Source organism: Hordeum vulgare, chromosome 2H, assembly GCF_904849725.1.
Source record: "Hordeum vulgare subsp. vulgare chromosome 2H, MorexV3_pseudomolecules_assembly, whole genome shotgun sequence".
Classification (NCBI taxonomy): Eukaryota; Viridiplantae; Streptophyta; class Magnoliopsida; order Poales; family Poaceae; genus Hordeum; species Hordeum vulgare.
In genome coordinates, this window is record NC_058519.1 from 285,428,469 (window position 1) to 285,453,723 (window position 25,255).

Here is a 25,255-nt window from a genome sequence, read left to right on the forward strand (position 1 = left end):
GCCTGTTGGGGAGGGGCTGCAGATCCTCTAATCCTGTTGGCTGAGGAGTTGCCGAGTTCGCGGCTGTAGAGCACTCCTGAACAAGCCCTAGAGCCAGAAGAATAATTTCACTTTTGTATCCCGCTCTGCTTCATCCCCGGTTCCGCCCATCGAGTTCCTTGCCTTGTCCCCTCTCTGTCTCTCTCTCACATCTTCTTCCCGAATCCCGACCACATCACCGCGCGCTGGGCGCGCTCGCGTTGGCCGACGATGGGAGCGATAACCTCGGCGGAGCTCAACTTCCTCGTCTTCCGCTACCTCCAGGAGTCCGGTCCGCACCTAGACCCATTCCTTCATGTTACGTTTTTATTTGATTATTAGGTCGAGAAAATCTGTCATGCTTTACGCGGATTTAGGTGTTAGGGTCCTTTGTGCTGCAGATGGCGAGGTTTTGGCGGATTTGCGTGTTACATAGGAGAGTAGGGATCTGATAATGCTGAATGCTGCATATGAAGCGTCTAGAGCTTGTGTTTTGCGACTTTTTAGATTGGGACTGTGGTTTCAGGTTTTGCACTGGCGTTTCTCTTATTAATTACCTTTTAGGTTTCATTCCTTTTCAGATTAGGGTTTTAGATAACTTTGCTCATAGTGGAACTTGATCGCTTAGTTTCAAGAAATTCTAGTGGTACTTTTGGGGTTAAATTGTGCTTCTGGTGCTAATTCATCCACCTCTGCGGCAGTATTAGTTTTACTGACCCCAAATGCAGAAATTCATACAAGCCCTCGGAAGACAAAACCATCCAAATAGTGCTATCGGTTGTTTCTTATTTGAGTTCGATTGATTTCTTTAAGCACCTGTTACTGGTGCATTGCGGGGACGGTTTTATGCTGGGATTTCTAATCTTTTTTCTTTTGAGATTGTATTTCTGAACTTTGTCCAGCCTTGGCATGCTCTACTATGCAGCTGTTTGTTAGTCCCTCCATTCCATAATTTGAACTAAAACCACGGCAATATTTATGGAACGGAGGGAGTATTATTCTTTAGGATATTTTTTTGCACCTTCTAGAATTGCTGGCATATTTAGTTATGATTGAACACATGGTTTTCTATTCTCATTGATAAGGCCATGTTTGGTTCACGGGAAAAACACAGAAAAAGCAAAGGAATATCGTTCACATGGGGAATTTCCCCTTGTGCCGTTTGGATCATGGGAACGGCCATAGGAATTCTACAAGATAGGAACGTGTTTCCCGTACTTCGACAGAAGTTCTTAGAAATCGCAAACATCCACTCCCATATATTTTTTGGCTCTTCGCTTAAGACTGAGCCACTGCAACCTCTGTAGCAGTGGCTCACTTGGTGCCATGGAGCCCTTCGAAGAGACAGGGGAATGAAGTCACGGAGTGCAAGAAAGCTCCAGGAGTCGTAGGCCAGATATGCATGGAGGGGCTCCGTCAATTATGAAAACGGTATCCTGGTAACAAGCTGAACACGGTACTGGCAGAGGTTTTGTGCTGGGCGCCATTGTGAAGAGGGAGGGAGGGAGGGAGGAGGGGGGTGGGGTGGTGGTGGTTATGTTCTGTTCAGCCATGGTGAAGATAAAAAGCTTGATGAACTGAAGATGAGGAAGAGAATGATGTATCGTGTGGTGGAGAAATAACATGTTTTCTTTTCTTAAAGCATGCACATGATTGTTGTTTGGTGTATATATACGCAGAGAGCCAAGGCGCATCATTTGTTAGCTCACTGGAGTATGAGCTTAAGATCTAATTATTTTCACTAAGTAGTTTCTTAATGTGGTGTTTACAATTATGCAAGTACTTAATGTACACAAATCCTTTGTTTCACTTTCCTGTGTTTTTGCAATCCTCTGTTTTGAATCTGGATTCCTTCCCTATTCTTCTATTTTTTGCTATTTCTGTTTATGAATTCCTGCATTCCAAATGGGGCCTAACTGTGTCTCTTCCAACTAACTTTCCAGGTTTTGTTCATTCTGCATTTACTTTAGGGTATGAAGCAGGGATACATAAAGGTGGGATAGATGGAAATGTTGTCCCTCCTGGCGCTCTTATCACTGTTGTGCAGAAAGGCCTCCAATACATAGAATTAGAAGCAAATACTGATGAAGTAAGTATGTTTATCTCATACTTCTAGTGTGGCTGATGTGTGGTACATCATGCACTTCTCTTGTTTCAGAATGATCAAGAAGTTGGGAAGGATTTTGCTCTTCTGGAACCTCTTGAAATCATCACAAAAGATGTTGAAGAGTTGCAACAGATTGTGAAGAAGAGAAAAAGGGAGAGGCTTCAAATTGTTTGCGACAAGGACAAGGGGAAAGCGAAAGAGTGCATCGAGGAGCATGAACATCGTCTTGGAGGTGAACGGGAGAGAGAGCGCCACGACAAAGAAAAAGACCAAGAGATGGAAAAAGACAGAACTGAAAGAGACAAAGTGCAAGAGAAAGAGAAGGAAAGAGAAAAACAAAACACAGAATATATTGATAAGGTTATTAAGCACGAGGAGGATCCCCTTGCCAGTGGAGGTAATTTATTTTTAGTTGTTCTGTTTCCGTTCTACCACTCCCTTTTGCAATATATTTAGCTAACTATTAGTAAAACTCAAATGTCTCTACAACAACAACAAAGCCTTTAGTCCCAAACAAGTTGGGGTAGGCTAGAGGTGAAACCCATAAGATCTCGCGACCAAATCATGGTTCTGGCACATGGATAGCAAGCTTCAACGCACCCCTGTCCATGGCTAGTTCTTTGGTGATGCTCCAATCCTTTAGATCTCTCTTTACGGACTCTTCCCATGTCAAGTTTGGTCTACCCCGACCTCTCTTGACATTATCAGCATGCTTTAGCCGTCCGCTATGCACTGAGGCTTCTGGAGGCCTGTGCTGAATATGCCCAAACCATCTCAGGCGATGTTGGACAAGCTTCTCTTCAATTGGCGCTGCTCCAGCTCTATCTCGTATATCATCATTCCGGATTCGGTCCTTCCTTGTGTGGCCACACATCCATCTCAACATGCTAATCTCCGCCACACCTAGCTGTTGCACATGTCGCCTTTTAGTCGGCCAACACTCAGCGCCATACAACATTGCGGGTCGAACCGCCGTTCTATAGAACTTGCCTTTTAGCTTTTGTGTCACCCTTTTGTCACAAAGAATGCCAGAAGCTTGGCGCCACTTCATCCATCCGGCTTTAATTCGATGGTTCACATCTTCATCGATATCCCCATCCTTCTGCAACATTGACCCCAAATAACGGAAGGTGTCCTTCTGAGGTACCACCTGCCCATCAAGGCTAACACCCCCCTCCTCCTCGTGCTTAGTAGTACTGAAAGCGCACCTCATGTACTCGGTCTTTTGGTCCTACTAATTCTAAAACCTTTCGATTCCAAGGTTTGCCTCCATAACTCAAATTTCCTGTTGACCCTCGTCCGACTGTCATCGACTAGCACCACATCGTCCGCAAAGAGCATACACCATGGGATATCTCCTTGTATATCCCTTGTGACCTCATCCATCACCAAGGCAAAAAGATAAGGGCTCAAAGCTGGCCCCTGATGCAGTCCTATCTTAATCGGGAAGTCATCAGCGTCGCCATCACTTGTTTGAACACTTGTCACAACATTATCGTACATGTCCTTGATGAGGGTAATGTATTTTGCTGGGACTTTGTGTTTCTCCAAGGCCCACCACATAACATTCCACGGTATCTTATCATAGGCCTTCTCCAAGTCAATGAACACCATATGCAAGTCCTTCTTTTGCTCCCTAAATCTCTCCATTAGTTGTCGTACCAAGAAAATGGCTTCCATGGTCGACCTCCCAGGCATGAAACCAAACTGATTTTTGGTCACGCTTGTCATTCTTCTTAAGCGTTGCTCAATGACTCTCTCCCATAGATTCATTGTATGGCTCATCAATTTAATTCCACGGTAATTAGTACAACTCTGAACATCCCCCTTGTTCTTGAAGATTGGTACTAATATACTCCATCGACAATCTTGTTTGCTCGAAAAATGGTTAGCCATACTATCGCTGTCCCCGAGGCCTCTCCACACCTCAATGGGGATACAATCAGGGCCCATCGCCTTGCCTCCTTTCATCCTCTTTAAAGCCTCCTTGACCTTTGGCTCCTGGATTCGCCGCACAAAACGTCTGCTAGTATCATCAAAGGAGTCGTCCAGATCAATGGTAGAGCTCTCACTCTCCCCATTGAACAGTTTGTCAAAGTACTCCCGCCATCTATGCTTAATCTCCTCATTCTTCACCAGGAGTTGCTCTGCTCCGTCCTTGATGCACTTGATTTGGTCAACATCCCTCATCTTCCTCTCTCGGATCTTGGCCATCTTATAGATGTCCCTTTCGCCTTCCTTCGTGTCTAACCGTTGGTAGAGGTCCTCATACGCCCGACCCCTTGCTTCACTCACAGCTCGCTTTGCGGCCTTCTTTGCCAACTTGTACTTTTCTATGTTGTCTACACTCCTATCCAGATATAGGCGTTTGGAACAATCTTTCTTCTCCTTAATTGCCTTCTAGACATCATCGTTCCACCACCAGGTATCTTTAGCTTCTCTTCTACTTCCCCTGGACACGCCAAACTCCTCTAAGGCCACCTTACGAATGCAAGTCGCCATCTTCATCCACATGTTGTCTGCATCACCTCCTTCCTCGCAAAGGCCCTCCTCAATGACCCTCTCCTTAAACGCCTTAGCTACCTCCCCCTTGAGCTTCCACCACTTCGTTCTAGCGACTTTGGCACGCTTGTCCCGCTGGACACGAATCCGAAAGCGGAAGTCAGCAACCACAAGCTTATGCTGAGGGACAACACTCTCTCTAGGTATCACCTTATAGTCTAGGCATGCACGCCTGTCTTCTCTTCTCGAGAGGATGAAATCAATCTGGCTAGAGTGTTGCCCACTACTGTAAGTCACTAGATGTGATTCTCTCTTCTTTTTCGAGAAAGCGCAAAAAGCCTTTGCGTTTCATTGTATTGAAAAGAAGGGGGGTTACATCCTCCTAAGAGGCTATTACAACATCGTTACATGAGGATTAGTGAACATCCCAAGATGTGGGCAAGACTACCCTTAGCCCTTTGGCCCCGGCTCTTGCCCAACACCTGGTCTCATCCTTGATCCTATCCATGAGCTCATCGAGCGATGGTGTAACATGGTCAAAAACGCACGCGTTCCTATGCTTCCATATCATCCAGGGCACCAGAAGCGCGTCCGACATCAGCGCCTTGCGAAGCGATGGTGGCGTGGCATCCCTCGCCCTCATCCACCAGTCCTGGAGCGAGGCGTCGTGTTCTGGCGACGGGGCCGGCAGGCGCAACCAAGATAGGGTCTCGTGCCAAGCCTGCCTCGCAAAGGGGCATGTGACCAGCAAGTGCTAGATGGTCTCCGGCTCTTGGTCGCAAAGCAGGCAACGGGGGTGATGGTGAAGGCCGCGGCGAGCGAGCCGCTCTGCAGTCCAGCAGCGGTCCAGGTTGGCGAGCCAGTGGAAGAACTTCACCTTCGGCGGTGCCCACCCCTTCCAAATGAGCTTCCAGGAGCGGCATGCCAACAATCCGTGGAAGGTGGCCCGGTAGCAGGACCACGCCAAGTAAACGCCGTTGGCCGTCCAGTTCCAAACGAGCTTGTCCGGCTCGGTGGACAGTATTGTGTGCGTCATAAGCTGCCATGTCCGCAGGTACTGCCCTATCTCTTGCAGGCCTACAACTCCGCGGATGTCACGTGCCCAAGCGTTGCCGACAATGCCCTCCGCCACCGTCCGCGCTCTTCTTCTGTTTCTGGGGATGCATAGGTAGAGCAGGGGCGCGAGCTCGCGGATGGACTGACCGTGGAGCCAGCGGTCTTCCCAGAAAAGGGTTGTCAGACCATCCCCAACCACCATGGAAGTGGAGACGTAGAAGAGGCCTCGCTCCTCAGGTGTGAACTGCAGGTCGAGGCCTTGCCAGGCATGGTCGGTGTCCGTCCTCGATAGCCAAAGCCATCGGAGTCTGAGGGCAAGCTGTGCGCTCAAGGTCTCGGACGCCCAGCCCGCCATACGCGATCGGCCGGCAGACCGTGCGCCAGTTCACGTGGCAGTGTCCTCCATGAGCGACCTCGCGGCCGGCCCAAAGGAAACCGCGCTGGATCTTCTCGAGCTGCTTCAGTGTTTTCTTTGGGGGCGCCAGGGCGAGCATCTGATGTATGAGGATCGCACTGAGCAGCGACTTAACAAGTGCCAGTCGCCCGGCCTTGTCAATGAGCCACGCTTTCCACGACGGGAGGCGCCTAGCCACGACGTCGACAAGCGGCTGCATCTGTGCCGCGGAGGGCCGGCGGGTGGTGAGCGGGATGCCCAAGTAAGTGATGGGCAGGTCCGCTGTCTGGCATTCGAGAACCTCCAACAGGGCGGCGCCTGACACGTCTCCATGCAGAGTCGTGGCAGAACTCTTGCCGTAGTTGACCTGCAGGCCCGATGCTGACCCGAAGATACCCATGTTGCTCTTCACGGCGAGAACCTCACCCATCTCGACGTGGCAAAACAGCATCACATCGTCGGCGTAAAGGGAAATGGCCGGGATGTTGCGGCGTGGATGAAGGCGCCGAAGGATGCCGGTCTGGAGCGCCCGGTGCATGAGGCGGGCAAGCGTGTCAACCGCCAGGACGAATAGCTGCGGGGATGTGGAGTCGCCTTGGCACAGCCCGCGACGATGCCAAATCGGGGGGCCGAACACTCCATTGAGCAAGACACGGGTACTGGCCGAAGATAAGAGAATGGCCAGCCATTCCCTAAACCTGTCCCCAAATCCATATTGGCGCAAAACCTCAAAGAGGAACGGCCATGATATGGAGTCGAAGGCCCGCGTGAGGTCAAGCTTGAGCATGATGCGCGGCGCGCCCAGGTGATGAAGCATCTTTAGGGATTGCCGGACGAGGACGAAGTTGTCGTGAAGGGTGCGTCCGGCAATGAAGCGTTCTGGTTGCGGCTCACCAGGCTGTCGAGCTTAGGAGCGATGCGCAACGACAGGACCTTCGCGAAGATCTTGGCCACGATGTGGATCAGGCAGATTGGCCGGTAGTCGCCGAGCTTGTGGGCGTTCGCACGCTTTGGCAGCAGGGTTAGCAGGGCTTGGTTGAGCTTGCTGAATCCTCGCCCGCGCAACGTATATAGCTGCTCAAAGGCGTCTATGATGTCTTGCCTGATAATGCTCCAGCAGGCCCGCAGGAATTCGGCGGTGAACCCGTCCGGACCTGGTGCCTTGTGCGCAGGCATGCGTCTGACCGCTGCCCAAATGTCCTCGGGGCTGAAGGGTGCCTCCAGGCTGTCTAGGTCGCCGGGCGTGATGAGTTGCTCGAGGTTGAGCGTGTGAGCCCGGTCAGCAGCGGTGCCCAGCAGCTCGTCGAAGTGTGCGAATGCCGCATGGGCCATCTCCTCGTGATCACAGAGCACATGCCCGTCGACGAGCAGGTTGTGTACTCGGTTCTTCTGTCGGTGATACGTGCATTGCCTGTGGAAGAAGCTCGTATTCGCCTCGCCATCCGCGAGGAAAGAGATGCGGGCGCGCTGTCGGACAATGGTGCGCTCAAGGGAGGCCATGCCAAGGTACGCCAACTTAAGCTGTTTGCGCAGCCATTCTTCCGGCGGGGTGAGCTGGGGGCTCTCCAGAGCATGGTCGAAGCGGGAGATCAGCTCGCGAGATGGCCAGCTTGTCCTGGATGTTGCCCGTGGACTTGGCACTCCAACTAGTGAGGGCACGGGCCGTGGCTTGCAGGTGCCTAACCAGCCGCTGGAAGGGATCAGGGTCGTGCACCGAGCTCCAGGCTGTGGCGATTGTGTCGTGGAAGCCATCGAGACGTAGCCAAAAGTCCCCGAAGCGGAAGCGCCTGTGGGGCACGGGCATTGGAGAGCAATCCAACAGTAGCGGGCAATGATCAGACACGACTGACGCAAGGCAGCGGAGGTGACATTCACCATGGTAGTCCTCCCACTCCGCGGTGCATAGGACCCGATCGAGGTGCACAAGCGTCGGCGGCGATTGCTCATTCGACCATGTGAAGCGGCGCCCGTTGAGGTAGACCTCCTTCAGGGCGAGGTCGTTGATGGTGTGCCGGAATCTTCCCATCATGCGGCGGTTCAGGCTACCGGAGCTCTTGTCCGCGTCGCGGTAGATGAGGTTGAAATCACCGCAGAGCATCCAGGGGCCCGGGCAGGCGGCGCGAATGTCCCTCAGCTCCTGTAGGAACAGGAGCTTATCCGGGTCGCTTTGGGGGCCATACACCGTGGAAAGCCACCACGGCGTGCCGCTGGGCACACACACCTTCACCGTGATCGCGTTCTGGGTGAACAGGGGGTCTGAGATGGTGACAACCCTGCTCTTCCAGGCGATGAGGATGCCTCCTCGAGTGCCATCAGCCGGAAGGTAAGTGGAGCCATCAAATTCGGATCCGAGGATATCCAACACAATCGACGAGCAAATCAATGCCATTTTTGTTTCCTGGAGGCATACAATGGATGCACGGGTGGTACAAAGCAGCGAGCGGATAACACAACGCCTAGCGCGCGAGTTCAGGCCCCTGACGTTCCAAACAACAATTTGAGGTCCGTGATACATGAGCATGGGATCGAGTGTGGTGCACCACCCGGGCTAGCTCGCGCAAACCATGGCGTCGCCTACCGGAAGAGCCAGGCCTGCAGGAACCGTCCGGTCGACCAAAGCGGCGATGGCCTGCACTACCGACATCCTGATCGGCGCGACGAACATGTCGTCATAGGCCTTCATCTCGGCAGGGGATATCTGTTGGTTGGCGCCCACGATCCCGAGAGTGCGCAGGATCTGCACGATTGCCCTCCGATCAGCCATGGGTGGAGCAACGGCCGGAGCTGCGGCGGCTGCGGAGCGTCCCCGCCTGGGGCTGAAGTTGAGGAGGGGGGCGCGGACGCTTCCTAGGTGAAGGCAGAACCGCGTCTAGTTGCTTCGTCGCCGCGGACAGGAACTCGTCCAGCGTCCATGCCTGACTGACGGGGGCACAGCTGCGCCGCCTCTGCAGGGTGACTGGTGGCGAGGCGAAGCGCCCAGGGGCGGCCGCCTCTGCAGGATCGTGGGAGGAGCGGGGCCGCTGCAGTCGGGGGGCCCCGCAGCTGGCACGGGCGAGGTGGGCCCTTCCAGAATCGGCGCAGGCTCAGTAGGCCAGGCAGCGGACGTGGCATCGGCCGTGGGCCCAGTTGCAGTCGTGCGGGTGGGCGGAGTCACAGCAAGCGCGTCTGGCTCGGCGGAGGAGGCATCGCTTCCCGCCCTCTCCTCGATGGCGCACACATAGGGCCGCAGCGAATGGTCAAGAGGGGCGCGTGGCAGGACGGGCGCGACAAAGGTGACCGAAGCTGCGCTTTGCCCCGACCGGGCGGCAGGTGGGGCAGGCGCGTCCGTCCCCTCAGGCAGCGGTGTTGGGCCCTGGCGCAGAAGGCAGCGATCCCGACGGGGCATGGGATCAGCCGCTGCAGGAGCGGACCCGACCGGATCTTCCTCGGTCGTGGGGGGTGCGCCAGAATTTGAATTAGCGGCCGCTTCGAGACCAGCATCAGCTAATGACAACCCGCCAGCTGGCCTGATGCCATCAGCCGCGCCGTCACCGCCCGAGGAGTTGGCTGCTTTTTGCGCTGGGGCCACGGGCAAAGCAACTTTGGGCAGGTCTTTAGTACCCCTTCCTTCCTTTCCTGACGCCGTGACGGGAGCCAACGGGGCCCTGCTGACCTGGCCATGTCAGCATCCCCTTCCGCTTTGGAGGCGTGACCTGCGGCGGCGCCGCCGAGGACGGCCAGGATGCCACCTTACCTGCCCCATCGGAGCGCCGGAGTTGCTGTGAGCGTGCAGCGCCGGCGCGTCGACTGCCATGCCGTTGACCCGGCCGCTCTGTGCCTCGTCCTTTAAGTCGGCGTTTGCGGCCGCGATGGCGCGCGCGCCCTGGACCGGGGCCCTGACCTTTGCCAGGACCGTGCCGCCCACCTGCGTCATCCGCATCGCCGCCGTTACCACCAGTGGCCTGAGAGCCGGCCGGAGCGGCCCGGATCAGCTCCGCCTTGGTAAGAGCGGTGGATACAGGGAACGTGAGGGTTCTGATGGACGTCGCCTCCGTGGGCACGCAACAGGGCATCTGCTCGACGATCTACAGGACCGCGGCGCGCCTGATGTCGGCGGGGTCGTGCACCCGGCCGGAGAGGCGGAAGACGGCCAGGTCGTCGTGGGAGCGCGTGCAGGGGTGCTGCCTCTCAATCCAGCAGTTGCCGCCCAGCACGTGCTCGGCGGTGGAGAGGTGCCAGGCATGGGCGGGGATGCCGCGGAGCTCCAACTCGACGCGGTACTCGAGCCCTCCGGCACCGGCATGAGCGAGCTTGCACCAGGGCCGAAGCGAGAGCGCGAAGCGCGTCGAGCTGATGAAGTGCTCGCCTCGGAGCCGCCGCATGGTCGCCAGGGAGGAGAAGATGATCAGAAAGTCCTCCGGGTGGTGCAGATGGACAGTGAAGTCGCCCTCCGCGAGCTCCAGGGAGCAGATAAGAAGCTCGGCGACCTTGTCGGCGGTCACCAGCGGCCGGTTGCCCGTGACGGAGGCCACCATCGCGCGGGCGAGCACCAGCTCTGCCTCGTCCATCTCCTCGGTCTGCGCCATGAAGACGCGCGCGGGGCCGTCCTGGAGCGGCGGCCGGGCCAAGGCCAGCGTGGACGCCGGGGAAGGGGCGGGAGGCAGGGGCGGGGGAGTCGCCCGGGGGCGTGCTGCAGGAGGAGAGGCTCTGGCGGGGGCACCGCGAGGAGGCCGAGGCTGCGGGTCCGCGGCGCCGAATCGGGAGCGCGGAGGCGTGACGGCGGGCCGCCGGCCACCGCAGTCGCGGGATGCATGGCCGGATGCGAGACAGCGCCGGCATCGTATGTCATTCGGGCAATCCCGCACATAGTGCCGGTGATCGAGGCACCGGAAGCAGAGGCCCGCGAGCTCATCTGGGGACGGGCTGCGACGGCGCGAAGGTGAGGGCTTGGGGAGCGCATCCTGACGCGGGCGGCGGCGGCGCTCCCGACGGCGGGGCTGCTGGAAGCCGTCGGCGTCGAGCACTGGTCCGCCCGAGACGCGGTGAACCTCCGAGCAGGGACCGAGACGATCCTTGGCGGGCTGGCGGGCAGCAGGCGCGACGCGTCCAGGGGCGACGGCGGCCGGCGACGCTTCTGCGGCCGGCGGGGTGCCGGCGACGTCTCTGTACGAGCGCGTCGAAGACTCGCTCTCCGAACTGGACCAGCGCTCCCCGTAGGAGACGCGCTCGCCTGAGAGGGTCGTTCGGCGGTCGACAGGGTCAGCCACCACTGGGGCCATGGCGTAGGGGTTGGGGGAGGGAGGGGAGGGGGCGCGGGGAGGGCCTACCGGCAGGGACGGCGGCAGCAGCATGGCGAGGGAGCTAGGCTAGGAGGTGAGAGCGGAGCCATCTTGTCGCTAATCCCTGTTTGCAACTGTAATCCCTTATTCTCTCTTCTTAAAGAGGGTGTTAGCTATGATCATGCTTAAGACGTCTTCTCCTTCTTGATTCCTGATGCCATAGCCAAATCCTCCATGCACCCCTTCAAAACTTGTATTAGATGTGCCCACGTGGCCATTGAGGTCTCCTATGAAGAGCCTCTCGCCAATCGGTACACTCCTAACCATGTCCTCCAAGCCTTCCCAGAACTCCCTCTTGGTGTTCTCATTGTGGCCTACTTGCGGGGCATACACACTGATAACATTGAGAACTAAGTCCCCAACTACCAGCCTGACCAGGATAATTCGGTTCCCACGTCTCTTGACATCTACCACTCCATACTTGAGGCTCTTGCCGATCAAGATGCCTACTCCATTTCTGTTTGCAACCGTCCCCGTGTACCACAGCTTGAAGCTGGTACCCTCCACCTCCTTCGCCTTCAGTCCCCTCCATTTGGTCTCTTACGCAAAGGATATCAACGCCTCCTGAAGCTTACCTGTCAGAGACCCTACGTTCCAGCTACCTAAGCGAATCCTCCTAGGCTCGGCTAGCTTCCTTACCCTTCGCACTCGTCGAGTCAAATGCGAAGACTTTTGCTCATGTTCCACTACACCCGGGCGCCGATGTAGCGCGCCACTAAGGATGCGACGACCCGATCCTTGCTCACTTGCGACTGTATCTAGATCACAATACGGCGCGCCACCTGGGGGGTGACGGCCCGGCCCTTGCCCATTTTCCACCACACCTAGGTTCCGATGTGGCGCGTCACTCAGAGGGTTACGCCCCAACGAAAATCTTCTGGGTTTCATCTCTATAAGAGTGGCTGAGTTTGACGTTGGCTCGCCAAGCCTATCACAACCCTCCTCCTTTACCCGGGCTTGGGACCGGCTATGTTGAGACAACATAGGCGGAGTTAGTAAAACTCAAATGTCTATATGCTGGATTATTTCTGACCTGTGTATAATGCTTCATAATTAAAATTTGATTTATGCTCTTGTTTTCTAAATTTGGTGAGTATTGTTTAAATGATAGGGCTAGCAAGTTTTCACTTGATGCAATAATTGTACAGTTCTTGGTGTAAACAACTAAACATTGTGACACAACATGCAAAATATTGTAAAAGAGTAACTCAGCTGCAAAATATATATGTAGGAATGCTATGACATTTTGTACACCATTTTACCAGGGTTGTAGAATAGCTATTTTACACTCTTAGCATCTTTTAGGTTTGCCATTGATTATTCTTTCGTTTGTCTTATTGCACTGAGACTAGTCCACTACCACATGACATCTTTGTACTGCGTACTGCACTTAAAGCTGACTAATCATGCCTGATGCCCATGATGAGTAGTAACAGAATTAAATGTTAATACCGTGTATACATGCATCCATTTTTGGGAAATCTTTTTTGCGTTCATGGTTTAAAGAAAGTAGTAGGCCCATGCGAATTTACTTTTTCTTGGTATCTCAGTTTCCTATCTCAATATGTTTTAAATTTAGTTATGTGGAGAACCAGGGCCTTATTCATTGTAACCATTGTATTGTCTACTGATATATAGTTACCTCAGGTCCTAAACCAATGGATGTAAGTACAACTCCTCATGAAATTTTTAGTGTGGATGTAACCGTTTTGGAAGGACACAGTTCAGAGGTTAGTAGGTTCTTTTAGTGCTTAGATGTTTTTCCCTGTCAAATAGATTCAACAACCCTCTTATAACTTCCTGTTTCTCTTGCATTCATTTGCTTTTAGGTTTTTGCTTGTGCATGGAGTCCAGCTGGTTCTCTTCTAGCTTCTGGGTGGGTCATCTGCTCTATTGTATACATAGTTATGTTCTTGTATTGATTTGTAGTTGTAGCCTCCTCACGCGCTCAATTTTATTATGGCATCAAATTGCCAAGTTATTTATATGTTAATAATTGTAGTGTCTGTTGTTTTTATATTTTTCTTTTTGCTGAAGTCTTTTTGAGATACATGCCGAGTTCCTGATTACAGCATGACCTGTCAAGATCGAAGGAATGGAGATCTCCTTTCCTTGTAATATCTGGCTTCACAAATTCAAACCTGATAATTTGCATTTCTCCTTCATATACTCATTCTATCCCATCCCTCATTTTATCTGTGAAAGTCTAGTCTATAGTTGCCTTCTTGTAGTTACAAAGTTGTTTATTGTATGTATCCGCGTTATCAAGTTATACTGCTATTTTGTTCTTGCTAGGTCAGGAGACTCAACTGCTAGAATTTGGACAATTCCTGATGGTCCATGTGGTTCCATTCAACCCTCTCCTGCAAGTGTTCATGTTTTAAAACATTTCAAGGGTAGGACCAACGAGAAGAGCAAGGATGTCACCACACTTGACTGGAATGTAGGTTCCTTGATGCTGTATACTTTTCTATTCACAATTCCTTATTCGTGAAATATTTTTTTGCTCAAAATTAATCTAGAGTACGACGTCGTATTGGTAGCCATGTCTATTTTGGCCAACTTGTTCATTTTCTCATTATCCATTGCCACCTTTCACCTCTAGGTTCATTAACAAGTCATGTTATCTTGTAAAATTTGGCTTATCATCCATTCCAGGGGGAAGGAACGCTATTAGCCACGGGCTCCTATGATGGCCAGGCAAGAATATGGAGTAGGGACGGTAAGAAGTCATTATCTTGTGTGTGTGGGTGTGCGTGCATGTTTGTGTTATCCTTTGCCTTAAACTCTGTTTAATAGATATCGATAATACATTATTTTCCCTAATATGGGCTTAGTCAATAATTTCATCTTACTCGAACAAGAGTTGTCAAGAACATGGATGGGCCTTAAAGCATGGTCATAGTGTGCCTCCTGCTGATTTTGTGCATTCTTTCATTCTTATCTATCTGAATGAACATTTCAGGAGAGTTAAAGCAGACTTTATTCAAACACAAGGGACCTATATTTTCTTTGAAATGGAATAGGAAAGGTGATTTTCTTCTAAGTGGCAGCGTAGACAAAACTGCTATTGTCTGGGATACAAAGACATGGGAGTGCAAGCAGCAATTTGAATTTCATTCAGGTATAGTTTGCATGGCCCGGTTGTCGACATGACAAAATATGTAGCACATAAACTAACTTTCCCTCGTTCTTCATGTAGCTCCAACACTAGATGTTGATTGGCGAAATAACAACTCTTTTGCAACATGCTCAACTGATAACATGATCTATGTTTGCAAGATTGGGGATCCACGCCCAGTTAAAACATTCAGTGGCCATCAAGTAAGTTTTCTTAAACATGACATGCTATTTTGTAATGTGCTAGCAAAGTGCCTATGTGTTGAATGGGCGTATAGAGGCATTGATCAAAGAATGGGCGTATAGAGGCATTGATCAAAGGCATTCACCTTTGGCTTACAACAAATGTCGGTGTCTTTCTCCCACTTCCACCCTCTCTTGCGAATACCATGCACCCTTTTGACCCCCTTTCTCCTCATAGCGTCTCCTTATCTATACCCTTATAACAGAAGAAGACAGAATTGTCATTCCCTCCCTTCATCCCTACCTGCCCACCTCCCAGCTCTGCCACCGTATCACCACTCCGCTCCGCCATTGTCATGCAAATTGCTTCGCAGATAGAATAATTTGATCCTTTTCATGCCTGAACAGAACATCCTGATAATGAAAGAAAATTCAAGACCTTTAGTTATTTCCCAATATATCACAGGGTACTTTACGAAGGCTCATCCGAACTATTTAAAAGCTTTTCATTTCTAGTACAAAGTTGAAATATAGCCGATACTCGATAACATCACACCGTCTTGGTTCTCAAACAATTTGACCAGTCAGGTGATAAAGAACAGAGATAAATCTTTTCCTGTATCTTTGGCACCTACCATCCAGCTGAACCCAAAGCTCCATGACAAGCTGTGCTTAGGCATCGTGGACCCCGGAGTAGGTCTTTATATGACCGTGTTTTGGAGTGCAGTATTGGAGGCACACATGCTCAAAGCCCACACCTCGCCCGGCAAGTAGGAGGATGGTATCAACATGGGATGGCTGTGGCACCGAGGTAGACTCACCAGTCGGTGCAAACCGACTCCACTAAGTTCTGTCAGGCTGCAAGGTGACCCATCTAGAAGATATCGTGCTCCGGCAGCAGTGAGCACAGAGAAGGCCACCCTCTGGCCATGGCAAGCTTGGGATAGTCCATATCAGTCTCCGGCGAGTGGGGAGCCACATGAGGCCATAGGAATTCTGTGGATGGTGGAGGGATGCTGCGGCTGGGTGTGCTGGTTCATGGGGTTGTTGTAAAGATAGGCTTCTTGGGGTTTGAACTGTGCAAAATTCTTTCGGTGTCGCATGTGCCTTTTCTTGGCTTGATCCTTACAACCAAAAAACTGACATGGAAATTCTCAATAGGCTTCTTCAGCAGTTAGTAAGTTCCCCAAAGTATGAAATATTATATTTTATGAAATGAAAATCTTTTCATGTTGGTGGGTTATTTTTACAAGTCATCCTTTCTTTTCTTCATATTCTAGAATAACTGATCAACTAATTCAATCTCTTCACACCATTTTGTTTGGATGACTGTCTTCATTGTCCATACATAAATTGCTTGGCTACATAATTTTATATGCTACCGGAAATTACTGAGTATAATTGCTGAGCAGCTATTAGTTACTCCCTCCGTTCCTAAATATAAGTCTTTTAAAATATTTTACTAGGTGTCTACATAAGAAGCAAAATGAGTGAATCTATACTCTAAAATATGTCTATATACATTCGTATGTAGTCCACTAGTGAAACCTCTAAAAAGACTTATATTTAGAAACGGAGGGAGTATATAGCTTCATAATGTTTGTGCTAAAAAAAGAGTTACAGTACCATTTCTTGTCCATGAAAATTAATATAATTGATATTTTTTTTTGAAAAAGTATTGGCGTAGTAGCCACCTGACTGTGAATACACTGTCCAGAGTGAAGTTAATGCTATCAAGTGGGATCCAACTGGTTCTTTGTTGGCTTCTTGTTCTGATGATTGGACTGCAAAGGTATCATCTTGCTTTGTGTATAGTTATATGTAGTTAATAGTTTCTCTAGTTCTTGCACCACTGTGTAATACATCACAAACTAATAATTCAGGCTCCTTGTTGGCTGTTTTGTTTTGTATTATATTTTCGTGGTCTTGCTATTGATTAATGTTATCTTGCATTTTCTATTTTTTCCTGCTTGTGCAGATGTATAAGTATCTCAACTCTCTAATTTACATTTGAGTGAAACAAACACCTACAGCCATTAAACTACTCCCTCTGTAAGGAAATATAAGAGCGTTTAGGTCACTACTAAACACTTATATTTCTTTACAGCGTGAGTATTTGGGACGGTGCAATTTTGTGCTTTAACTCTGAAAACTACTCGTTTAAGTTAACAAACTTGTCTATACGGTGCACAGTCCTAAATACACGAGGGCTCCGTAACATGCTGATGTGGCACGTATCTGATAGCTCTGGTCCGCCAGTTTAATCGTAGGGGATTGGAAACTGCAAAAAAGCCTTAAGTCTTCCATCAAATTTGGGAAGCTGAGGAGGAACTGATGCAAAAGACGGTGAGCTTACCTTTACAGGCATGCATGCCTGCCTCCTTGTGGGCGACGAAAGACAAACACGGCATGCACGGGCAGGGGTGCTATAGTGAGTAAAGGTGATGTGCGTGGGCGGTGGTTTGCGCATAGAGAAGAGCTAGTTGCGAGGGTTTGAACGGCGATGCAGGTTTGCGCGTGGCCATGACAGCCGTTGCATGAGCCTGGTGTTAGGAAAGCAACTTGTATTCCCATGAGGCCATAGGCCGGTATATATACATGTACAGGTGGTGGACTATACGCAGGAAACCCCTTATATATTGGGATAAATACAAAAGGGTACATGACTTATATTATAACTCTAACACCCCCCCTCAAACTCATGGTGGATGAACAACACTGAGTTTGGAGAGATAAAAGCCATGTTGTGCTCTAGTCTGGGTCTTCGTGTTGAAATCCGTCAACTGTAACTCGGAAGGCACATACTGAAGAGCAATAACCTGATCCTGCACAGCAGGGCACACATAGAAAGCATCAACGCCAATATGCTTGGTGAGCTCATGCTTCAGAGGGTCGCGCGCAATGCTAATAGCACCTGTACTGTCAGATAAGAGCAGAGTCGGTGTAGTGACAGAAACACCAAAATCCTGAAGTAACCACCGTAACCAAGTCACCTCTGCCGTCAAAAGAGCCATCGCTCGCAACTCAACCTTTATACTCGAACGGGAAACTGCAATCTGTTTCTTCGTCTTCCAGGCAATGAGAGAACCACCAAGAAAAACACAGTAAGCAGAAAGTGAACGGCGATCTGAAGGATCACTAGCCCACGTAGCATCCGAATAGGCCTGAAGCTGTAAAGAACTGGAGCGAGGAAAGAATAGACGGTGAGAGATCGTGCCTCGAAGATATCGGAGAACACGGAGGAGATGACTATAGTGAACCGATGTGGGAGCAGAGACGAACGGACTCAGAATATGAACCGGATAAGAGATATCCGGACGAGTGACAGCTAGGTAAACAAGACTGCCAACAAGATGACGATAACGCATCGGGTCAGGCAGGGGATCACCATCAGTAGCACAGAGGTGAACATTGAGCTCCATAGGAGTCTCAACAATGCGCTCATCAGTAAGAGCAGCATGAGCAAGAAGATCCTGGATATACTTTTCCTGGGATATAAAGAAGCCATCAGAGGTAGAAGAAACTTCAATCCCAAGAAAGTAGCGAAGAGGTCCAAGATCAGACATAACGAACTGCTCACTAAGACGGGCCTTAATAAAGGCAATATACTCGGGGTCATCCCCAGTGATGACCATGTCATCAACATAGAGAAGAAGAAGAGTCCGACCACGAGGAGAAAGGTGAATAAACAATGCTGGATCATGAACACTGGGTGAAAAACCAGCGGCAGTCACCACAGAGGCAAAACGCTCAAACCAGGCGCGGGGGGCTTGCTTAAGGCCATAGAGAGAGCGACAAAGACGACATACCATGTCATCAGGAACAGAATACCCAGGTGGTGGCTGCATGTACACCTCCTCAAGCAGCTCACCATTAAGAAAAGCATTCTTAACATCAAGCTGAGAGATAGACCAGCGGCGTGTAGAGGCCACGACAAGAAGTGTACGAACAGTGGTCATATGAGCCACAAGAGCAAAAGTCTCGTCATAATCACGACCATGCTCCTGCTGAAAACCACGAGCCACAAGACGAGCTTTGTGACGCTCAAGAGAACCATCGGAGCGAGGCTTAACCCTGTAGACCCACTTACAAGTGATGGGACGGACTCCGGGAGGAAGGGAAACAAGATCCCACGTACTAGTGCGTTCAAGAGCAGCAATCTCCTCTGCCATCGCAAACTGCCATTCAGGATGAACAACAACCTGATGATAAGTAGTCGGCTCAAGAACAGCAGCACCAGCGGTGGAAAATCCAAAGCGATCAACAGGCGGACGAGGACGAGAACGCAAACCATAAGTAGGCTGAGACGAGGATGAGGACACATCCACAGAACGTGAACGACGAGTGTAACACTGCGGAAAAGATGGAACAATGGAAGGAGGAATCGCCAAGGTAGAATCGGGGAGTGGCGACGAAGAAGTCACCGGAGATGAAGGTGTAGAATCCGTTGACATGCTAGACGAGGAGAGCGTGGAAGATGGTGGCGACAAATCGACTGGAGGTGGAGAAGCAGAGGGAGCGGAGCGAATAGGCAAAGGCTCGACGGGTGTGATAGGTGTGTCAGGAAAAGTGAGGAAAGAGATATCCTCCACTGAAAAAGTAGAGGAAGATGGGCGTGGGTAGAAGGGACGAGACTCATCGAAAGTCACATCCCGAGAGATACGCATCCGACGACCGATAGGATCCCAACAACGATAGCCCTTATGCTCATCACTATAGCCTAAGAAGACACACTCAACAGACTGAGCGGTCAGTTTGGTGCGTTCGCGGGGGGCAAGAAGAACATAGCAAACACAACCAAACAAGCGAAGCATCGAATAATCGGGGAGAGAACGATCAAAAAGACGCTCGAAAGGAACACCACCCCGTAGAGCAGCAGAAGGCTGGAGATTGATGAGATAGGTGGAGGTGGAGACGGCCTCAGCCCAAAAATGAGGCGGGAGAGAGGCAACAATCATCAATGCACGAGCCGTCTCAAGAAGATGACGATGCTTGCGCTCAGCCACGCCATTCTGAGCGTGAGCACCAGGACAAGAGAATTGAGAGAGAGTCCCTTGCTCAGCAAGAACACCACGCAACATCTTAGAGATATACTCGCCAGCGGAGTCAGCACGGAACACACGAATGGGAGAAGAGAACTGAGTATGAACCATGGCAGCAAAACGCTTATAAGTGGACAACACCTCACTACGAGAAGTCATGAAATAAAGCCATGTGTAACGAGAGAAGTCATCTATGAAAATAATATAGTATTTATGACCCCCTTTCGAAGCGAAGGGAGCCGGACCCCATACATCGGAATGAACTAAATCAAAAGGACGCTTAGACACTGACTCACTATGTGGATATGGTAACTGAATCTGCTTGCCAAGACGACAACCCTGACACTCTAAAGAGGCATCTCCTGAGACAGACCCCAGAAGACCTCGACGAACTAACGACGACAAACGAGAACCACACAGATGACCAAGTCGATGATGCCACTGTTGGAAGGAACCAGTAGCCGACGCGACCAAAGCGGAAGAACTGGCGATAGAGTGGGCAGCGGAAGGAACATGAAGCCAGTCCAACTCTCAAAGACCCTCAGAATCACGACGGCGAGGACCAGCCCCAACCAGAGTGTGCGTGCGACGGTCTTGGACAGAACAAGAATCAAGGTCAAGGATGACACGACAACCAGAATCAGCAAGTTGACCAGCAGAAAACAGATTCATGGTAAGTCGAGGAACATGAGCAACATCAGGAACAGAATAAGGAGTGGTAAGAGTGCCTCTACTAACGACAGGAAGGGGAGTACCATCAGCGGTGAGGACATGAACAGGAGAATCAAGCGATCGAAGAGAGGACAGAGTGGAAGAATTAGAAGTCATATGAAAGGAAGCTCCAGAGTCCAGAACCCATGGGGATGTATGTGACTGTGTAGAAGGTGGTTGCTCAGTGTGGGAAGCCTCAGTCACAGAACCAGCAGTACCCGTCGAGGAAGAACTTGAAGCAGCGAGCAGACGCTTAAGTCTTAGAATATCCTGCTCAGTCAAAACGATGGCTGAAGCTGTCGAGGTAGAGGACGAAGTCGCTGTAGATGATGATCGCGCCTTGCGCAAGTGTTTCTTCTTCGTGTAGCAATGGGACTCAATATGACCATCATTGTTGTAGTAGCCACAATGTGAACGGGGGCGACCTGAGCCTCCAGATGGAGTGGGCAAGAGCGGCGGAGCACTCGAGCGAGAAGCGGTCGGTGCAGCAGGTGGCGTAGAAAGAGTCCGAGCAGGGAGCACCGAGGGAACCTCCAACAAACCAGCACCACGTAAGCGAGTCTCCTCAGCACAAATCTCATAAAGCGCCTCCATGAGAGAAATACGGCCACGAGCAAACAACTGAGCACGCCGAGGCTCAAACTCCTTACGGAGCCTAGACAGGAACTCGTAGACGCGATGAAACTCCAAATCGGCCTGGACAGCCTGGCAACAGGGGCAACTACGACAACCAGCACTGCGGAGAGAATCAAGCTGGTGCCAAATAGCAGAACTCTGTGCATAGAAATCATCAACAGTAGAGTCACCCTGCTGAAGAGCATGCTCCTGACGAACCACAAAGAGGTATAAGGCATCACCAGAGGGCTCATAGCGCTGATGAAGGCGAGTCCACATCTCAAAGACAGCAGGAAGGCCCAGAAACTCAGAGGCAAACTGAGGCAGAACACTAGCAGTGAGAACAGCTGAAGCACGGGCATCATCATCAAGCCACTTGGTGTAAACAGACAGAGCACCATGATACATCTGAAGAGCCTCCTCATAAGTCAAAACCTTTTCATCATAAGCACGAATAGCAGCCTCATCAGCAACCTTAGCCGCATCCTTCGCAGCCTGAGGAGCATCCGCGGGAAGAACCGGTGGAGTCGGAGGAGTGGGAGCCACAGGAGGAACCGGACGTGGCGGACAACAGACCTCGCCAGAGAGAACTCCCCAGAGACGGATGCCACGCATGTGAATGCGCATGAAGCCAGTGAACTCGGTGTAGTTAGTACCATCGAAGATCACCGAACAGCGAGGGACAACAACATAGCCAAATGCAGTAGACATTTTTTTTAGTCAACGGGATCGAAAACCGCGTCGACAGCAGAGAGAACGAGCCGATCTGGAATCGTGCTCGAGGGCGGAAACCGCGTCGACTGGGGCAATGGGAACGGCGAGATCCGATCAGGCGGTAGGTGGAGCGGGGCGAGATCGAGTCGACCCAGGCAGCAGTCCGGGCGGCTGGTCCCGTGGTGGCGCGTCCCTCGGACAGCACGTCACGGCGCGGTGCGGATCCTGGCGCGCGTTGCGTGAGAGGAGCGGGATTGGCGCTTGAAGACCTGGAACCGCCGAGCGGGATTGGCGCCTGAAGACCTGGAACCGCCGTGAGAGCAGAGTCGGTTCTGGGCGAGATCCAGGCAGGGTCGGGGCTCCCTCCAACAGTAGAAGAGGGGGTCCTTCTGTCACCACGTCGTGGCGCAGTTGGAGCGGGATTCGGAGAAGAGACAGCCACGAGTCTTCGACGGAGACAGGAACGACGGCGGCTGTGCAAGGAATTAGATCGGGAGGAGCACGAGTTGCGTGTGCTAAGAAAACCTAGGCTCTAATACAATGTTAGGAAAGCAACTTGTATTCCCATGAGGGGGGTCCTTCTGTCACCACGTCGTGGCGCAGTTGGAGCGGGATTCGGAGAAGAGACAGCCACGAGTCTTCGACGGAGACAGGAACGACGGCGGCTGTGCAAGGAATTAGATCGGGAGGAGCACGAGTTGCGCGTGCTAAGAAAACCTAGGCTCTAATACCACCATGTTAGGAAAGCAACTTGATACATGTACGGGTGGTGGACTATATGCAGGAAACCCCTTATATATTGGGATAAATACAAAAGGGTACATGACTTATATTATAACTCTTAACAGGTATCAGGGCCTATAATCTTGAGTTCAGGTCCTGGCTTTCATAGTTTATTCAAAAATGGCTGCCGCCCCCTATGTGTCCACTTATAGGCCTCTGGAGCCATTCCTCTGAGTCTGTCCACGTGTTCATACGTGAGAGGGGATGTTGAAGTGTATATGTGGATTGCCTAGCCCTTTCCATCCGTTCGGACTTTTGGTTGCGCTGGCTAGTGCATGAAGCTTAACAGTTATGACCCGTGAATACTTAGCAACATGGGAGATAGTGATTATCTCCATATCACAGTTAAATGATCAAATTTAAAAATTGGACTTGATGCTAGGATTTAACATCAGCGTACCAGACAGCATGAAGCGCGTGTGCGCTCGCAAGTTCTGGATGATGCGGTGTTTGCTTGGAGCCTCGGATGCGGAGACGAAAGCACGAGCACACATAGGTGACGAATTGGCAAGTATTTCGTGGGAGATGATTTAAGTTTGGTGGAGACAGATGTGGTCTATTCGGGTGGACCAGAACTTACTGATGGTGAGGATGGGAGGGGGTTTGATGCATATTTTGATCTCCATATAACCCCCTGTCTAGTTTTAGTGGACCAGGCTGTCAGATACATGCCATGTCAGCGAGGGATAGAGTCCTCTCTTTTTACTCCCACTTCCTCAAAAAACTTAAGTTGATATTTTTAAACATAAAACTGGCCAAACTTAAGTTGATATTTTTAAACATAAAACTGGCCAAACTTAAGTTGATATTTTTAAACATAAAATTGGTCAGGCTTCACAGAAGCTGACCCTATGGAGGTGCTTTGTCTTTTTTCCGTAATGAATCGTTCCTTTTTCTTTTTCGTTTGTCAGATATGGAGTGTGAAGCAGGACAAATGTGTATATGATTTTAAAGAGCATACCAAGGTTTGTCAAATATTCGTTATCCTTGCCTGATCCCTCCGATTTTCTAACATTCTCTCATCTGCTCAACTGTCTTTTTGCAGGAAATATACACTATTAGATGGAGCCCCACAGGTCCAGGAACAAACAATCCCAACCAACAGCTGCTTTTGGCAAGGTATAATTTGGTCATTAGCTCAGGAGCCTTTAACGACAAATAAAGCCTTTGTATTTTCATTTCTGACAGTTTATGTTGGGTCAACTGACCGACCTGTTCTAACATGTATTCCTGACGTTTGAATTATGTGCAGCCTTCAGTGTGTAATCTTGACCAGTTAATCCTGTATGAATTAGTAATAATAAAATTAAACATTGTAGAAATATTTTTAATGAGAAATCTTGTGTTACAATTTCTGTGTAGCAAATTCATTTAGTCTATTAATCAGTGGTCAAAGATTGTAAAGTTCTACTGAACATTTTCTGGGACATCATGTATTCTGGTCAGAGGTAGTTGCAGTACACTGCAAAGTAGTTGTTCAGTAAGTTCGCTCTCTCCTACCTGCAATGGTATCCATTGTAATTTTGGAAATTACGGATGGGTAGTTAGTTGGGTGATTAGTTGTTCTCAGTGTCTACTGCAACCCAGTGTAATGCTTCCTTTGGATGATATGGCACACTAGGCCTCACTTCAGCGAGAACATAACATCTTGTAATAGAATAGCCAGCAGTAAAAAATTAGCCCATGCAAAATCATGATTTGTACGAAGCATGTTAATACTCCAAGATGACATTTTTTCAGCGTCAACTTGTGTTGTAGGTCAGTTCTTGGTCAATGTTATTTCAGTACAAACACCTAGTTCACCATTCAGTGGTTTCAGTTTCTGTTTGACAGCTTTCGTTTATCCCTTGTGTATAAGATAGTCGGTAAACTAGCAGAATTAGGTATATCTGCATTAGGTTCCTTGCTTCTGAGGAGGATTTTGCTACCCCAGCAGGTTCCTTGTGTTTATCAGCAATGATGGACTGTTTTGTTTTACATGCAGCGCATCGTTTGATTCATCTATCAAGCTATGGGAAGTTGAGCAAGGGCACCTTCTATACAGCTTGGCTGGCCATAGGTACCAATGCTATGAGAAGAAAATTATGGCGACTTACTGTGTCATACACAGAATGCTAAACTCTCGTCAATTTATGATTGATTACAGGCAGCCAGTTTATTCTGTGGCTTTTAGCCCTGATGGCGAGTACCTGGCTAGTGGGTCGCTGGATCAAAGCCTACATATATGGTCCGTCAAAGAAGGCAGGATCCTGAAGACCTTCAGAGGGAGCGGTGGCATTTTCGAAGTGTGCTGGAACAAAGAAGGCAGCAAGATAGCAGCTTGCTTCTCCAACAATACTGTCTGCGTCATGGATTTCAGGATGTAGTTTCACCGGAAGATGTACATGTATCAAGCTACAAGGCTAGAATATATGTTCTTCCCGTTGGTGGGAAATTGTTAGTCTACTCTAAGTTTTGGATGACTTTAGCTTCCCAGTTTACGTACAGTAGGACCTGACCGTAGTACCTTGTAGGGCACAAGCCTCACAAAAGAGCATGTACGGCGCGTTGACATGATGATGTTACTTTGTTGGTGTTGTAGTATATGGATATATTGTGCTGCAATCAAATCATTTGACTAAGGTGATATAGATTAAGATGACTAGTTTATTGAAACATATAGATATTAATGGTAATGTCCGGTTATGATGTA

General features: G+C 50.2%; 1 protein-coding gene across 1 annotated transcript; it reads left to right on the forward strand.

Annotated features, from left to right (window-relative positions):
• Positions 1–25,255, forward strand: LOC123426099 (WD40 repeat-containing protein HOS15). Its single transcript, XM_045109878.1, has 14 exons — positions 1–310; positions 1,962–2,107; positions 2,177–2,522; positions 13,043–13,125; positions 13,225–13,271; positions 13,691–13,838; positions 14,054–14,117; positions 14,361–14,519; positions 14,598–14,719; positions 16,416–16,490; positions 23,475–23,528; positions 23,609–23,682; positions 24,548–24,622; positions 24,710–25,255. Exons 1-14 carry the CDS (start codon positions 250–252, stop codon positions 24,927–24,929), a joined length of 1,674 nt encoding a protein of 557 aa, XP_044965813.1. The 5' UTR covers positions 1–249; the 3' UTR covers positions 24,930–25,255.

What these genes read in the sequence shown, in the direction of transcription:
- LOC123426099 (XM_045109878.1), top strand. Translation starts at nt 250, where the DNA reads ATGGGAGCGATAACCTCGGCGGAGCTCAACTTCCTCGTCTTCCGCTAC. An exon ending in AAGAATATGGAGTAGGGACG is followed by an intron (nt 14,118 to 14,360) that starts GTAAGAAGTCAT and finishes TGAACATTTCAG; the next exon opens with GAGAGTTAAAGCAGACTTTA. An exon ending in AAACATTCAGTGGCCATCAA is followed by an intron (nt 14,720 to 16,415) that starts GTAAGTTTTCTT and finishes TACACTGTCCAG; the next exon opens with AGTGAAGTTAATGCTATCAA.